Source organism: Panicum virgatum, chromosome 3K (genome assembly GCF_016808335.1).
Source record: "Panicum virgatum strain AP13 chromosome 3K, P.virgatum_v5, whole genome shotgun sequence".
Classification (NCBI taxonomy): domain Eukaryota; kingdom Viridiplantae; phylum Streptophyta; class Magnoliopsida; order Poales; family Poaceae; genus Panicum; species Panicum virgatum.
Genome location: NC_053138.1, coordinates 21,120,634 through 21,136,934, shown reverse-complemented (window position 1 = coordinate 21,136,934; position 16,301 = coordinate 21,120,634). Strand labels below are relative to the sequence as shown.

General features: G+C 41.3%; 1 protein-coding gene and 3 long non-coding RNA genes across 5 annotated transcripts; 2 read left to right on the top strand and 2 right to left on the bottom strand.

Annotated features, from left to right (window-relative positions):
• Positions 1-541: 541 nt before the first annotated feature.
• On the top strand, positions 542-3,713 carry LOC120698299. Its single transcript, XR_005684807.1, has 2 exons — positions 542-1,616; positions 1,744-3,713. It is a non-coding gene; the product is annotated as an uncharacterized LOC120698299 (long non-coding RNA).
• Positions 3,714-4,953: 1,240 nt separating this feature from the next.
• LOC120698297 lies at positions 4,954-5,457 on the bottom strand. Its single transcript, XR_005684805.1, has 2 exons — positions 5,316-5,457; positions 4,954-5,200 (listed from the first exon to the last, which is right to left on the bottom strand). It is a non-coding gene; the product is annotated as an uncharacterized LOC120698297 (long non-coding RNA).
• LOC120698298 lies at positions 5,423-5,891 on the top strand. The gene is made up of 2 exons (XR_005684806.1): positions 5,423-5,554; positions 5,634-5,891. It is a non-coding gene; the product is annotated as an uncharacterized LOC120698298 (long non-coding RNA).
• A 3,475-nt stretch (positions 5,892-9,366) lies between these two features.
• Positions 9,367-14,219, bottom strand: LOC120698296 (histone-lysine N-methyltransferase, H3 lysine-9 specific SUVH1-like). Of its 2 annotated transcripts, none has more exons than XM_039981835.1 (3): positions 14,062-14,219; positions 10,565-12,656; positions 9,367-9,753 (listed from the first exon to the last, which is right to left on the bottom strand). In XM_039981835.1, exon 2 carries the CDS (start codon positions 12,635-12,637, stop codon positions 10,607-10,609), a length of 2,031 nt encoding a protein of 676 aa, XP_039837769.1. In that variant the 5' UTR covers positions 12,638-12,656; positions 14,062-14,219; the 3' UTR covers positions 9,367-9,753; positions 10,565-10,606. The 2 variants fall into 2 exon arrangements, with proteins under 2 accessions (XP_039837769.1, XP_039837768.1); XM_039981834.1 differs by having other exon boundaries at positions 9,367-9,750.
• Between the last annotated feature and the right edge of the window lie 2,082 nt (positions 14,220-16,301).

Sequence of the window (16,301 nt, the reverse complement as noted above, 5' to 3'; positions counted from 1 at the left end):
ATCGCTTTCAGCGAAAAATAGCAAGCGCACGCAAAGCAACAGCGTCCCGCTTCAGGAACCGCTCCAGCCTCCACCTGTGGTCCGCCGAGAAAGGGAGCCGAAACAGGAACCAGTCAGCGCGGCACAGCGCAGCGCAACACAACAGCATCAGGAACTGGCCGCTCTGGCAGCAAATTTCAGGCTGTGTTTAGATTTATTTTTTGAAATTCCAAAAATTTTGTAAATAGCTTGTATGGTAGTTATTTTTCTCTCAATTTGAAAATTTTAAATTATATTTAGTTTTTTAATAATTTTGTTATTAGTTTTGTTTATTATTTTCCACTTTTTATTAATGTATTAAAATATTTTGTCGTAAATATATGTTTCTTTAACTATAGAGTTTTTTTAATATCGGGCTTGAATCGTTGTTTGCATCCCATCTTAATATTTTTTTTAGGCCCATCTATTATTTTTGGCCCATATTTCTCGCTGGGTTAATTTGAGTGGAATCTGCACTTTGATTTGTGTTTGCTAATATGACGGAATGACGATGACGGCAAGAAAGTCTTAGGCGTTCCCATTCTTATTCGGCCACGGCCTCCCCGGATGCCTGCGAGCAGATCGAGAGGGGGCCGGCGAGCAGGGCGTGCGGCGCGCAGCGGGTGTGTGCATCTTGTCGGGTTGGCGATCCGAGCAGGGGAGGCGGGGGGGCTGGCGGCTGGGAGAGCGGGCCTCATCGGGGACGGCGGCGGCACCGCGAACAGCTGGCCTCCTCGCGGCAGCCCGGGCGGAGACTGCGGGCGCGCGCGGCGGGTGGTGTCCGCGCGATGGCGCTGGCGCTGCGTGGCAGAGGAGGCCCGCCGCTGCCCCCACGCGCGTCTCCGTCCACGACGCTCGCCGGCACCTCCGCATCTGCTCACTGCGCCATTTCCGCATCTGCTCGCCGCGTCATCTCTGCATCTGCTCGCCACTGTTGGTCGCATCGAGGCAGGCTCCCTCTTCCAGTACGCAGGCGGGGATGGGGCGGAGGCGGAGGGGTGGAGGCGATGGGTCGGAGGTGGCGGGGTGGATGTCTCCTTGATTCCACCCGCCCCCTTGGCCGGCCTCCTCGAGCTTCGACAGGCATGCACGTCCCACGGCATTGCCGGAGATTTGCGCCTCCCTCCTTTGTAAATTTTTTAGGTTTGCAATTTAACAGTGCACATTACATTTCACGTTTATGCACCATATGTTTAAGTACTTTGTATCAGAATATATTTTTTGCAAGGAGTTGTTTATTTCGAATTGTACATTTATTTGAGATGGTGACTTTTGAAACATCAAATTCATATCCGTACATTATATTTTCTTAATTGATTAGAAGATCTCCTTGTACACAATGTTTTTGGCTTTACTCTGTCCGTGGAATTCAGAGTCATCGATGAGCACCTTCAGCCCTTTCCTGTTTGTGACCCTAGATAATGCCATATATAACTGACCATGGCAGTAAACCTGTTTGGACAAATATAATCCAACTGTTTTTAGAGATTGGCCCTGGCTCTTATTGATTGTCATTGCGAAACACACCGTTAGGGGATACTGTCTTCTTTTCAGCACAAACGGCCACTTAGATTCACTTGGCGACATGTTGATTTGAGGTATGTATACTTTTTGGCCCAACTGTGTTCCTGTAATAATTTTAGCCTCGATATATTTGTTTCCAAGTTGAGTTATTGTCATTTTTGTCCCATCACATAAACCTGCTGACTGGTTGATGTTTTGAAGGAGCATCACCGGAAGGCCGACTTTCAGTCTAAGCTCATGGTTTGGGATTCCAGGGAACTTCAAGCTGTTGAGGAATTCCGTTGGGTATATATGCTCTATGCTTTTGCTTGTAGTTGCTTTGCACACATTGTCTGAGCTAAGGTATGTTACTTCTTCACCTTCTATTTGGCTCATTATGTACTCATTTATCTCTTCTACCGTTTTGTTTTCTGGGCATAGTATAGCTCTTTCCTCGAGGAATTTTGGGTCTCGGTAGTTGTTGAAAAGGTCTGGATAGGTGCTTTTTACGATTGTTTCTTTGGTTCATCTCCCGTGTCTAGCATCAGATCACTTGGGATTTGGATCCACTCGTCTCCTTCATCTGATGTTGTGGTCCCATCACCTATATTCAGTATCCACTCAGCGAATTCCTTGTTCTCCTGCTGCTGTTTTGTATCGTTTGATATACAGCTAAGCCTCATGTTCTCTGTGAGCTCGTAAATTTCAAAGTGGTTCCAAAGATATGATCGCTTGATAGATGCGTTCACTATGTGTTCTCTCCTCCCTTTTGGAATGACCGGAAGGATTTGTCGGAAGTCTCCTCCTAGCACAATGGTCATCCCACCAAATGGTTTTTTATCGCTTTTGTCATTGTTAAATATGAGTATTTCCCTGAGGCTTTTGTCTAGTGCCTCGAAGCATTTTCTGTTAGCCATTGGAGCTTCGTCCCACAAAATTAGAGAGGTCTTTTTCAGCAGCTCTGCAAGATGAGTTCCTTGCTTGATTTCGCATGTTGATTCATCTATTATGTTAATTGGAATTCTGAATCTCGAGATTTAGAGATCTTCCTTTCGTCGTTGTTGAATTCTTTTCTATAGATCCACTTGTATCATTGTTGATTTGTTCGCCATCACAATCTTTGTCTGAGTCATCTTCCACAATCAGTGCTCTACGTCTTCTTTTATTTAAAGTATTGAGTTTCTTCGTTGTTGAATCTTCTTCTTTAGATCCACTTGTATAATTGCTGATTTGTTTGCCATCCTCTGATTCTTCAATACTTGCAACCATGCCTGATAACGTTTTGATAGATGAACCACTTGTGACATGTTCCTGCAGAAGACAATTATCATAGTATCAAATACATAAAAAGATTATTATTTTAGGATAAAGATAAAGAAAAATGTGTTTACCTCAACTTGATCATCAAAATGTTTCATCTCAAGCTTATCATTTAGCTCAAATGTTCTTTTAACTAAATAGTATTCATTTCCTTCTGTCAAGTTATGGTCACTGAGCTTGAATCGAAAGATAAGTGTTTTTCCACAAAGCTGTTGTATGCTCTTAGGAACCTCTTCATAATTTCCATTAAGTGAATCTAGCATGTTAGTGATTGTTGTCTTGAGCATTCTTTGTGCTTTGTCGTCAAATATACTGCAGGTAGTGCTTGTTATGTAGTCACTAATTTGGAGCCGAATCCAATATCTGTCATATCAAAGTTGTCAATGTAATGTCACGATAATGAATAATAAATGTAAAATATTATTTGGCACAATGTTATTACCTAGGAGTTGTTGCTTCAGGACATGTATTGCACTTACTGCAATGATATTTGTTGGCTATTTTAGTGCACATTTTATTGCAAACATTGCATGACATGTATCACCACATATCATTGTCTAGTCGAACAATTGTGGCCCTTGATGTAAAAACAAAATACTGCAATGTAAAATGTCATGGAAAAGTTTTGAACAACAAAAGGTTATTTAACAATCAAGAAATAAAAAAATGAAATTCATGAATTACCTGATTTGTTGGGTTCTCGTGCCTCATTTGGGTAATTTCCTATAAAGTTCTCCTATTATAAAACATTTGATCCTCTAATGTACCTTGTGTACTTTTGTCTACCTCCATTAGTTTTGGTACATTTTCTTCATATGGAACACTAAAATATATGTGGTATTAGGACAAGAAGAATAAATAAGCATAAGAAAAAAAATAAAAGGACAACATCTTCATTACCTAGCAATAAATTTTCAAGTTTCAGGGATATCCAAATCCTTATATAATCTTGTGCAGTTGGTAGTTTTCAGAGACAGCATACCTATTATATGATCATTAACACATTAGCTTTCATAAATTAGTACGCATCTTTATGATGTCTTGTGTTGAAAGAACTAACCTTGCAAACCTTCTACCATTGTTAAAGTAACAATTACAACTGTGTGCTTGCCAATAACATCTTCACTTAAAGAATGAGCTAAATCTCCCCCACAATGTTACTTTAACTTTTTGATCCCTGAAATATTGCGTGTCATAGAATTCAATCATTAGTCCAAATTAAGTTAAAGTAATAACATTTCAGAAAACAATGGCTATGTACTGTGTAGTTTTACCTTGATATAAGAAGCAGGGTTTTAAAATCCGACCGGACCGGGCTAACCGCCGCCCTCCGGTACCGGTTTACCGGACCGGTTAGGCCGGTAACCGGTGGAAACCGGTTGAATTCAAATCCAAATTCAAATAAATTCAAAAACTCCCATACAACCGGTTCCGACCGGTTTACCGGCCGGTTTGACCGGTTTACCGGCCGATTTTACCGGTTTACCGGTCGGTTTGACCGGTTTGAAATTCAAAAGCTCCCGTGCAACCGGTTTACCGGCCGGTTTGACCGGTTTACCGACCGGTTTGACCGGTTTACCGGCCGGTTTGACCGGTTTGATCGGTGGGCCTTCATGGGCCGGCCCATTTTTTTTCTTTTTCTTTTTTGATTTAACTTTAAATTCCCACAAACTATACTAAATGAATGAATTTTTGAGAAACTTTGACACCATTAGATTCATTACACCTTGAAGTATTTTTAGGAATTTTTTGAGAATTTTTTATTTTTTGAATTCAAATTTAAAATTTGAATTTTGGCCGGTTGGGTACCGGCCGAAACCGGAACCGGACCGGACCGGTTTGACCGGTAACCGGTCAAACCGGACCGGTTCCCACCGGTTAGGTTAACCATGATAAGAAGTTCAATTTCGCGAATATCCTTTTGGCGTGGATTAGCTGTATTTTTCAATATCATTCTAGATTTTATTTGTTTAATCTTTGTCAATAATCCCATAACATCTGCAAATTAGTGATTAAATTATGATACTTTATTTATTATCATAACGCACATGAATATTAAAAATAATAAATAAATAAAAATACACATACCTAAGTATTGCTTATCTATATTTGTCCTTGCAAGCAGTGTATCTTTAGAGGCAAACTCAAAGTAATAGTCTGGAAATTTATCTGAACAATCTTCCACTTCTTTGACATTGGTATTAAAAATGAAAACTACTTTCAAAGCATTATTAACTGGACGATATCTGGTATCTTCTTGGACTTTAAAATTGCTTAGCTCATAGATAGAACCCTCATTGATCTTGGCTTTATAATTATTGATTAGAGTTTTCCAAATAGTAGCATGAATAGTCTCGCCCTTTAACAATTTCAAATTTGTGTTCAGTAATTAAACATGATGATGATTGTTAAGATGCATGTATAAAAAGACAAAAAAATTACTTGATGATAAAATTATAACGGGAAAGATGTACCTGCTCATCCATAAGAATCATATCTAGGCTCATAAGTTCATCGGTTGCAAAATTGATTGATTCCCACATTTTTATTACTTTAACTTTAATGTTCCCTGCTTGTCCACTTGTTGTCAACTGTTTAATTCTTTTGCATGCCATAATGATATATCCTGTATAAAAAGAATTTGATGGTCAGCTCATGTTCAGGTCTAAATAGTTGCAAATTACTTACTTCTGTAGCAGTGTGCTGGATCAAGGTAATAAATTTGATGCCCTAGTCTTGGTCCAAATTGTTTGTGCTAGCTGATTAACGCTCTCCAAATACTTGCGATTTAGATGACAAATCCTTGACAAACTGGCCAAAGAAAGGCGTCCCTGCAATCTGACTAAAAGAAGGCGATTTGGTCGAGAGAAGATGGACTAATCCTTTCGGCTAGATCTGGCTAAAAGATGTCTGCGCAAGACAAAAAGTTGATTGTATTGGTGCTATATTTATATATTATAAGCTTGAGAATACGTGTTAGACTTGGTCCCGACACCTGAGCAACAAAAAGTTTTATTTCCATAAAAATACGTGTTGTGATGTGACGTTTCCTTATTTTCTTATTCTAGACACAAACGGTGCACAAACATTAGCCACAAACCGTACTAAAACTTTGTTGTAACTATAAATGGACATGTATGTACTTATTTTGTGATGTTTCCTTAATGGAGCCAGAGTCTAATTGATGTGATGTTTTCTTAACGGCGACGGAGTTTAATAGAAAATATATAATTTTTATCCAATATTATTGATTTTTATGTGATATAAATTCTTTAGAATAATATAGACTGTTAGATCTTCATAAAATCCAACGGTGTAAGTTTTTCTCTTTTTTAGATTAACGTGGGAATTTCTAAACCCTCTCGGGCGAATGTGGTGGCTTTTTTTAACACTATTGTATTAAGATAATAGATGTAGTAAAAAAATCACATTACAAAAATGGACTGTAAATCGCGAGATGAATCTAATGAACCTAATTAGACCGTAATTAGACACTAAATTGTTACAGTAAAGCTACAGTAAACATGCTCTAATAATGGATTAATTATACTCATTAGATTCATTTTGTAGTTTAGAGATAATTTATATAATTAGTTTTGTAATTAGTCTATATTTAATACTTCAAATATGAAAAAATGCCCTTTCAAAATTCAAGCTAAATGGATCTAAACACGGCATCATTCGCCGGCACCCACGATGCATGGAACAGGTCGGTGAAAGGCCCTTGTTTGGTTTTGGTAATTGAGTGACAATTTAGGTGGACTAATAAGTGTTTATGTTGAGATACACAGGAGATTAGTCCACACAAAGACACTAGTATGAGCAACATGTGCCATGGAGGAGAAATGGCTAAGGGTTGATGCTATGCTCATATAGTGTGATCGAGGAGCTCATTGCATATGAGACATGACATGGAGTTATGTGATCAAAGTGGAGAAGATCAAGACAAGGCTTGGATTGATGGACCGGTTGCAATGGAGAAGGGCAAATCAAGGCTTTGAAGCGAGGGACCGCGAGGCGGTGAAGCTTGGGCAAGATTTGGCGCCGATGGACCGAGGCAACGGTGAAGAGCGAGCAAGGTCAAGATCGATGAACCAAAGAGGTCATGTGATAATATGGAGTGGATCATATCATTCAAGAAAGATCAAGCCAAGTGTTGACTCATGATGATGATCAAAAGACTTGATGGAGTTTGGTGCTTGTGTGGCATCAATATTTGGAAGATGAAATGGAATGCGCAAGGCAAAGGCTTGATGGAGTTTGGTGCTTGTGTGGCATCAATATTTGGAAGATGAAATGGAATGCGCAAGGCAAAGGTATGACTTGTAGGGCATTTCATTTCACCGGTCAAAGGTTGTGTAGAGAAGTGCATGACCGGATTTAGGATAGATGGCCGTACTATCAAGAGAGGCAAACTTATTTGCATATCGGTCATCTAGTGCCACTTGAGCGATCTAACATTGCGATGTTGCTAGGATCGAGTGGCGTGGTGAGATCAAGTGAAAATCCTTTAAAAACATTTGTGAAATGCTAACACACATGCACGTGGTGTTGTTCACGTGGTGTGTTGGCACATTTGCAAAGGAGAAAGAATTGGAGTTGATGTTTATCAACTTGGGGAATCAAGAAAGACTTTTCGGTGTTATTCGGAGATTAGGTTGGCTCTTGGAGTGAAATACTGCTTTGATCCATTGTGTTTTGGATCAAATATTCAGTTGGGTTGTGTAACCCTCTGAATAAGCTTTCCATAGAGTCCAAGATCACCAATTTTGGACATTGGAGCTAAGAGTTATGGCCGTTTTACTGAGGTACATTTCTGCTGGAAATAGACCTGCGGACGGTCCGCTCCTTGGGGATGAACGGTCCGCCGTTATCTCGGATGAGCTCGAACAGAACCGTTTTTGGCTCTGTTGGGTGGTCCAAAATGAACTGCGGACCGTCCGGTCCATGGGGGCGGACGGTCCGCCTTTAAAAGCTGAAACGGGCGCAGAAACTTGGTAGGTCTGTCTTGGGTGTCCAAATTGTACTGCGGACGGTCCGCCTCCTACTGAAAATTCTGGGACAGAAACACTGCGGTTTCTGTGTGTCCTCACTTTTTGAACGGCGGACGGTCCGCTCCTGGGGAGCGGACAGTCTGCCGGTCACTTCCAGATTTAGTCAGAGACGTTTGCAAATCGCTTGGTTCGAAGTTTTGAACCGCGGACGGTCCGCCCCAGGGGTGCGGACAGTCCGCCCGGGGCTCTAACGGTCGACTCTAACACATAATCATTGCAGTTCTAGCCGTTGGTTTTGAATGGCAGACGGTCCGGTCTCTGTGAGGCGGACAGTCCGCGAAAACTCTGTTTTCACGAGATTTGAGTGTAACAACTAGTTTGGGGTCTCCCTCTATAAATAGAGGGTGTGGCCGTCCATTTGAGGTGGCTGAGCACCTTGGAGACTTGGTGTCCATATGTGAGAGTGCTTGAGAGCCCTCTACTCACTCTAACTTGATAGTATTCATCCGATCGAGTGAGAGAGCGATTCTAGTGCGATTGCTTTGAGAGATTGCATCGAGTGGCACTAGGTGATCGTGTTGCAAGCCGGTGTGCTTGTTACTCTTGGAGGTTGCCACCTCCTAGACGGCTTGGTTGCAAGAGGCTCCGTTGAAGCCCGCAAGAAGATTGTGCGGTGCTCCGGAGAAGAGATTGTGAGGGGTATTGTGCTCACCCCGCGGGAGCCGCGAAGAGCAACTCTAGTTGAGCGAGACGTGAAGAGCAACAAGTGGTTCGGCCGGATCATGTGCTAGAGCTCGGTGTGAGTACTCCACGTGGGAGAGTGTGACTTGAGAGTCACCACTAGCAAGAGGATCGGCGGCAACCTTGGAGCTTGTCTCAACGGGGATTAGCTTGGTGGCAACCAAGTGAACCTCGGGATAAAAATCACTGTGTCAATTTTGTCTACTCTTCTCGGTGGTTTGCATTCTCCAAATCACAAACCTTGTCATTTATATCTTGTGCTTGTGTAGTTGCTCTCTAGTTTAACTAGTTAGCTTGTGTAGCTTAATTAATTGCTTTTGCTTAGATTGTGTAGCTAAGCAGTTGAGTTCTTGAATTTGGATTGTGCATCCTTGTCCTTGAGCATCTAGTGAACTTAGATTTGACTTTTATGCTTTTGCTCATTAGAATTGTGTAGGAGCTCCCTCGATTTGTGAAGTATAGTGCTTAGACTTGTGTGGCTTGGCATTAGAATTATTAGGAGAGCTCTTGCTAGCTTGGCACTCCATTTGCTTTGTATAAGATCTTTTTGAAGGTGACTTAGAGTCATAGTTAGAGGGGTGAAGTCTTGACTAAGCGAATAGTTTCAATTCCGCATAAATTTCGGTTAGCCGGCGCAATTAGTTTTAGAAAGAATTATTCACCCCCCTCTAGTCCGCCATCTCGACCCTACAGTCGGTCTCCTCGAACATTTCAGCATAAACCTGAACCTGATTTACCCGCAAAAAAAAATGAACCTGACAGAAATCAAGCTACAACGCTGCGCAAGACGAACGGCAAGGGAGACGACGAAATCAAGTCAAAGCAACATGATCCTAGACCAGATAACTTTACACGACAGAATCTAAGGAGTCCGGCTAACAGCCAGGCGTCCGGCGCAAACAGGGCTACGGACTACTAAAGCAGGTACGACTGGTAGACACGATTAGCAGCAGCAGCATCCATGCCCCTACGTATGAACATCGGAGCAAACGGCGGGGCAACCGACACCACGCAGTGCGAGTGTGCGGCATATGACAAAGGAAATGGAAATTCTACAGTCCGACAATGATTTTCTGTCTTCATAGTTCACATTCGCAAACGACGGCATCTTCTGGTGCATCATCCTTGTGGCGCAACATCATATAGCTCAAACTTGGGTCTTGGTGGAATTGATCTACTACAGAAATAACAGTAAAACAGAAGATGTCAGGCAGATTTCACCCACCAACAAAGGATACAAGGCTAAAACCAAAACGTAGTAGTCTAATGCTCATTTTAGAGCCTGTTTGGATGGGCTAAAGTTGAGTGCTAAACTTTAGCACATATTAGCACTAATACTTTTGCTAAAGTTTTTGAGTCTTGGTTAAAGTTTAGCCCATCCCATAGCACTCCCGTTTGGATAGAATAGTGCTAAACTTTAGCACTTTGGGGCATTAGCACTTGGATCCAAACACCCCGTTACACTAAACAAAGAAAGGTGGGGAGCTTAAACTATCACCCCCCCTACATGTGCAGCTCCAAAATTAACTTGCACAATGTAAATAGAATAAAATTAACTGGTACTAAGGGAAGATAAATGATTGATTCTGATACATATAATGAAGCCAGAAAACTAGGAATTTAGGGAGTAACACATCACAAATAATATGAATTTGTTGTGTATAGTGCAAGGCGGCTTTGTTCTGTGCACTAGATGGACATGAAAAATAAAATGTTGTTCTTAGTTTACTCTACCTTGTACTACTCAGCATGAAAGATCCTGATAGATGATAAATCAAAAGATACAGATATTGACAAAAGCTACAGCTTGTAGCAAACTCTTATTGTTTTTAAAAGATGCTAAAAGCCTACTACACTCTTAGACTACGTAATCATGTGTCTTCCAGAATTTTCATGTCTACTGGTGTTCAGACTGAAGCCAGATTGCATGATCAGAAATATCCGCATGTATGATGAAACAAATAAACCAATCTGTAAAAGAACCTTACCTAGCAGAATCTGATTAACCACAACGAGTAAGTCTTGACAAATCAAAATAAACCCCGGCAGTTTCGTGATCCACACATGCAGTTCTTCGTCCTACGAGAACCTGAACCACTAGACTCAGCTCCAGCAACACCATAGTCATAAGTCAGCTCTGTCATGGGAGGAATATGCTTCAGTGCAAAGAACATTATATGTGGATGCCTGTCATCTCCATGGTCATATTGAACTGGTTGCCAGAAGACATTCGGTGAGCAACTGTGGTTCATGAAACGTGAGACATTTCCCATGTTCTTTGCACTTATCTTGATGGGCAGTGGCTCAAATTCATCCGCTGTTACGTATGTGCTATCCTCACCTATCAGTTCAGGCCCACAATTCCATTTTAAAGTCTTATCACCAGGACATACAGTCTGAAAAATGTAATCATCTTCACTGTCATTGAGATTAACTTTGAGCTCATCAATTACCTCGCCGGCATACTCACATATAAATGCACCAGCACGAATAGGGTCCCAGCAGCGAAGACCCCAGCCTCGGTTGGTGGTCCTGAAGACCTCAAAATGTAGCCTGGCTCCCTTTTGGGTCACTCTGTTCCGGCAATTTGTAGAACAGTTGCAAGAATCACCACATTCATAGATTATTGGTTTGCGGCATGCCAACAGTCCTGATGAACTGTAAGGTAAATCACCTCCATTATGTTGTCCACAAGCACAACTGGAATCACCAGGCAGGCAAACACTCTGGCATCCGCAGCCCGGCAACTGCTTCATAGAACTAAGGGGCCTCAAGTATTTGACCTGATTAGTATACGTGAAATGTCCAGGTCCTTTATCATGGTCTACCTCATTGACAAGACAAACTGGCAACATTTCAGCCTTAGATGACAGATCGGCTAGTAGAACACTGCCTCTGGTAGCAGGATTAGTTATCCATTTCTGAGTCATCTTCCATATTGCAGCTCCATCACGCTGTCCAGGTTCACGCAGCAGCTTGTACTTGAAGCAATTGATACCAGACTTTGTTCTCTCCTTCCAGGACTCATGAATCTTGTAGAGGCCATCATATACGTAAATTTTTCCAGTTAAGCAAAATGGATCCTTGAAGCCCCGTACAACCCTTATCTCATTCCTCCTGTGCAAACTCCTCTCAAGAGCTAGGTTACCCCTCTCAAGCTTCTGATCATGCCTCTCCTCAGTATTCCTACTATTTCCCCCTTGACCACTGTACACCAGCACATCTGTGTCATCATCCACATTCTCATAACCGCCTGCAGAGACGATACATATCGCTACAGAATCCTCATCATTTCCAAACTTAGTAGTCATGTAATCAATGCCTCCCATACTAGGTGCATGCAACCCAATGATACACAGCTCCATCCTGAAATAGAAAATATCACCTATCTCAACTCCAGGGACAGTTCCTACCCTCTTACCAGAATTGGCCCTGATGTTACTGGCCATCATGATGGCGCCAGCCTTCAGGTCTGCGCGTCTGCTAGCATCCTGTGTTTCATCCATCTGCAGATGTCTTCGGCGGAGTGCCTCAAAGGTCATGTGAACTGCTTCCACAATCTCCCTGGGATCGGATGTAGATGGCAGAAAGGCAAGCTCCTTGCCAGCAACGAAATTCTTGTACGTGGGCTTAGGTTTCTTGAACTTACCATTTGAGCCATGTGCACCAGAACCAGGAGGACGGCCTCTCCTCTTCCGTTCAGATGACAAAGTTTGGTTACCCAAGTAAGGATCATCATCACCATCAACTGACATGTTTGATCTCGTCTTGTATGCAGAGATAGGGGTAGCATCAATGGGGCCGTTGGCACTGGTGCCGGCATAAGAAACTCCATTTGCAGTGGCACTGAAAGTAGCAAACGATCCAAAGGCAGGAAGGTTCCCCGCACCAAACCCTGTTGGGAATTGGCCAACCGGAGTGACACAGACCAATGGTGGTGTACTTGACTGATTAACATTGACTCCCATGGGTGCAGGGAACATGGGAGCTAAAGACCTTAATGGCTTGGCATCTAGGAGCTCCTGATTAGGATCAGGTATGAAATTTGAGGCCCTGTACATCTCAGATGTATGAAAATTCCTGCCAAAGAAAGCAAAATATTAGTGCAGTATTGGAAAATGAAACCCCTTAAGAGCATTGCATTTGCAAAACAAATTCTTGAGCTGCACCCCAGGAAAAAAATGCAAGCAGATGTAACCTGCACATGAACTTCACGCATTATTGACAGTCTGGCATACTTTTCTCACCCTACAAGTCACTTTGCATATTTTTTTTCTGAACAAATTGTGCTGGCAAAGTACTGCTAAAAGAAATATTCACCAAACAAAAGACTTCACAATTCTATTATAATGGTATTTTTTTAGGACCAATTACTACAGTAGTTTTTCTTATATCATAAGTCACTTTGTACTACCCATTGACTGTCACGAACTCTATGTAACACAAATTTATTAGCCATTATTGGCGCATAATTGACGACCATGCCAAAACCAAATTCGTACAAGCAAGCCTCAAGCCCTTGTCGCCTTGTGCTATTCAATATGAATCATCGTGAATCCACCATCCAAACCAAATGGTTTGACCACCGTGCATTTGCCAATGATTGCAACAAACAAGGGGAGGGGCAAGGAGATTCAGAACAGAGAACTAGTAGTGCACTGGATATGTTTTTGGACTGTGGTCTGGTCTCCGACAGGCAACAGGGTGTCAATGATGTCAAGGAAGTTGGCTGGTGATCAGCTATGAAGTTGGAAAAGGGTGTATGAAGTGGGAGGTAGAATGGCAGCTGCAGTGTATTGGCAAAATAGCTTGTACGAAACAGAACAATCATTTGGATGGTTTCACTGCAAAGTTTCACCAGGGATTCTAACTTGCAGAAATCAATTGGGTCGAGGAGCATCCCACTTGTTATGCTTTTACTAATCACATTTCATACAGCAAGCCGAAAAGGTTCGCCGCACAGGTACCTTCAAAAACAATTAAACACATTGGATCTAACATGCATCAATGCGCCAATCACCAGCGCAATCTCGCGGGGCCTTATAGCAATAGTGTTTAAAGAAACGACCTTTTGAACTAGTCCCTGGTGCCACCGAGACGAGGCTTCTCCCCCTCCGTCGAGCGCAACTCATATCGAAATGGGGGAGAAGTACCCCCAACCTAAGGAATCACAACCCCAAACGAACCTACGCTGAAACAGCATGCCTGAGGCCTAAAACATCCAGGCTCGTTTGGATAAATCTCTCCTAGTGGCTTGGAGGGGAATGAACTAATTTCTCCCTCAATCCCCCACAGTCCCCTCCAAGGGCCGGGCCCAGTATAGGACATGGGTATACACATGTACACCCGATAATTTTTGCAAACGAAATCGAAGTTAGTAGGCAATATATTGTAACTGGATTCAGATCCGAATACAAATAGTTTTGATAGGGTTTGGGGTGCTCTGTCTCGCACAGCAGAAAGGGAAGAGAAGGGGCGGGCATACCTGGTGGATGCTCTTCGCCGGCAAACGCTGGGCGAAGATGTGACAAATGGCGCCGCCGCTCGCCCAGTCGTCGCCGCCAGCGAAGGAAGAGCAAGGAGGAGAGAGTTGGAGAGAAAAATGAGATGAACCCGAGGGCCTGAGTCGTGAGCCGTGAGGCCTGAGCGGGGTGTCAATGAGCCGAGCTCGAGCGAGCCTGCCACCTCGCATCCCGAGCCGAGTCCGATCTGTTCTTACTTTTTTATTTTTTTTATAGATGTTCTTAAATTTAAATTTTATTGATACCACGACAAAACGACTTCAAAGCAGTCATACCATAAGGAGACGCACGTATAAGAGACGAATTTAATTTGATTAATAAATGGAAAGAGAAGTTGAAAAAAGAAACACATATATGGATATTTAGTCCTATTATTTGTGTCTCTTTTAACTTATGCGACACAACAGCTTGCTAGGTAATGGAAAACTACAACCTCTAACTATATTATTTTTAACTTTGAATGGTTGAAATTTTAATAGAGATAGCAGTGATGCATGCACATATCATATCATGTAAACAGAAATAGCTCGATCTTGGATCGAAGCTCTAGGTTAGATCCATGCTCAGCTTGATTCTTAATATACCCTAGCTGGCAGCTTGAATAGAGATTTTAGCAAATTAAATTTAAACAGCTTGCAAGTCTCAAGCATTTCTGATATCCCTACTGAATGATAGGGATGAATCGTGAGTGCTCAGCAGTTTAACAGGTAATCAGCGACGCATTTTATTTATTTACCACTCTTTCTCCTTTTATAATGCTATCTTTTTTAATATAATAGATGAAATAATAAAAATATGTGGTCATTTATTTAATAATGTTCTATTTGGCTACATAAAATATGTTATACCAATTAATTAACACTGCAGCTATTTTGCCAATAACTATCGATCCAAATCTTAGATACGTACACATAATATGAAACTTTAGCACAAAAAAAGGTGAGAAAATAATATTTCATATGAATACTGATCATCAAAACTTCTACTATAAGTGAAAGGTCGCATATCTGCAAAACGTATATCTAACAGACAAGTTAGGGAAGCGTCTATCTTCTTCAACTCAACTTTAGATGATGGCTTAAGAAATGCAATTAAGAAAAACAATGATACGATGTTCAGAACAACCGTTTGATTTAGTACTTACAACAGATGATGTTTGGATTGACGATATTGAAAATCTTGAAAAGATTGATGTCTTGCGATCCACTATTTGAAACATCTTGTTGGTATTGATCTTTTTTAGCATAGTGATTTGCAAAAAAATGAATGTGTTCTTAAAATCAAATCTAGAAAGTTATATTATGTTAAATTTTATCATACAATTTTATTAAGTACTGGCTTCTAACATTTTAAATAATATATTTACCTATTTCTTAAGAGTAAATTGTTTCCTTAGCTCGTTATTAATTTCGGTCATTAAATAATTCATCAGATACAGAACTAAAAGTGGATGGAGTTCACGTCGGGGCTGCAGTAACCTCGAACTTAAGATCGAGGCCTACTTATCTTCTTTTGTAGATAGATGATTAGCAAGAAGGGAAGGACAAGGTCATGAGCAGGATCAAGTACACCGCCCATCAAAATGGAGGCGACCTTCGCAAGGTAACCATGCATTGTATGGTAACCGCGCAAGAAAACCGGTGACAATATCGGTGGGCGAACAATTGGCGAACAAAAAAGGATTGGCTCACTCATCAAACCATAGTGCTGAGACGAGCATGCATGATAATATGGCGTGCATCCTCGTCGTTGTTAAGGTCAAGGCCGCGATAGCCAGCATTGTTAAGGTCAAGATGCTAGATGTCAAAATTTTATTTGAAAGGATTTTGAACGAGATGTTGTCATGTAAAATTAAATTATATCGTGATTATTTTTAAGTAGATGAAGTTATAAAATGCTCTACAATATGATCATGTGGCCACAAACAGGCATATTTGCTAGTATTATAACAAATTGTTCCTGCTAAAAAATCTTACTCTACCTTAGTGTTAAAAAAAACATACCCTACAACATTTCAAATAATACAGTGGAGCAAAAAATTATAATGATAGATATACTATATGTATATAACAACTAACATGAGCTATAAATAAAGTATTAGAAGACCGTACTCAAGATATTTGAAATCTTTATTATTTGGTCTTCGCCTAAAGAGAGATGGAATGTAGTGAACTATACCTAACATTTCAGATAGAATCAACAT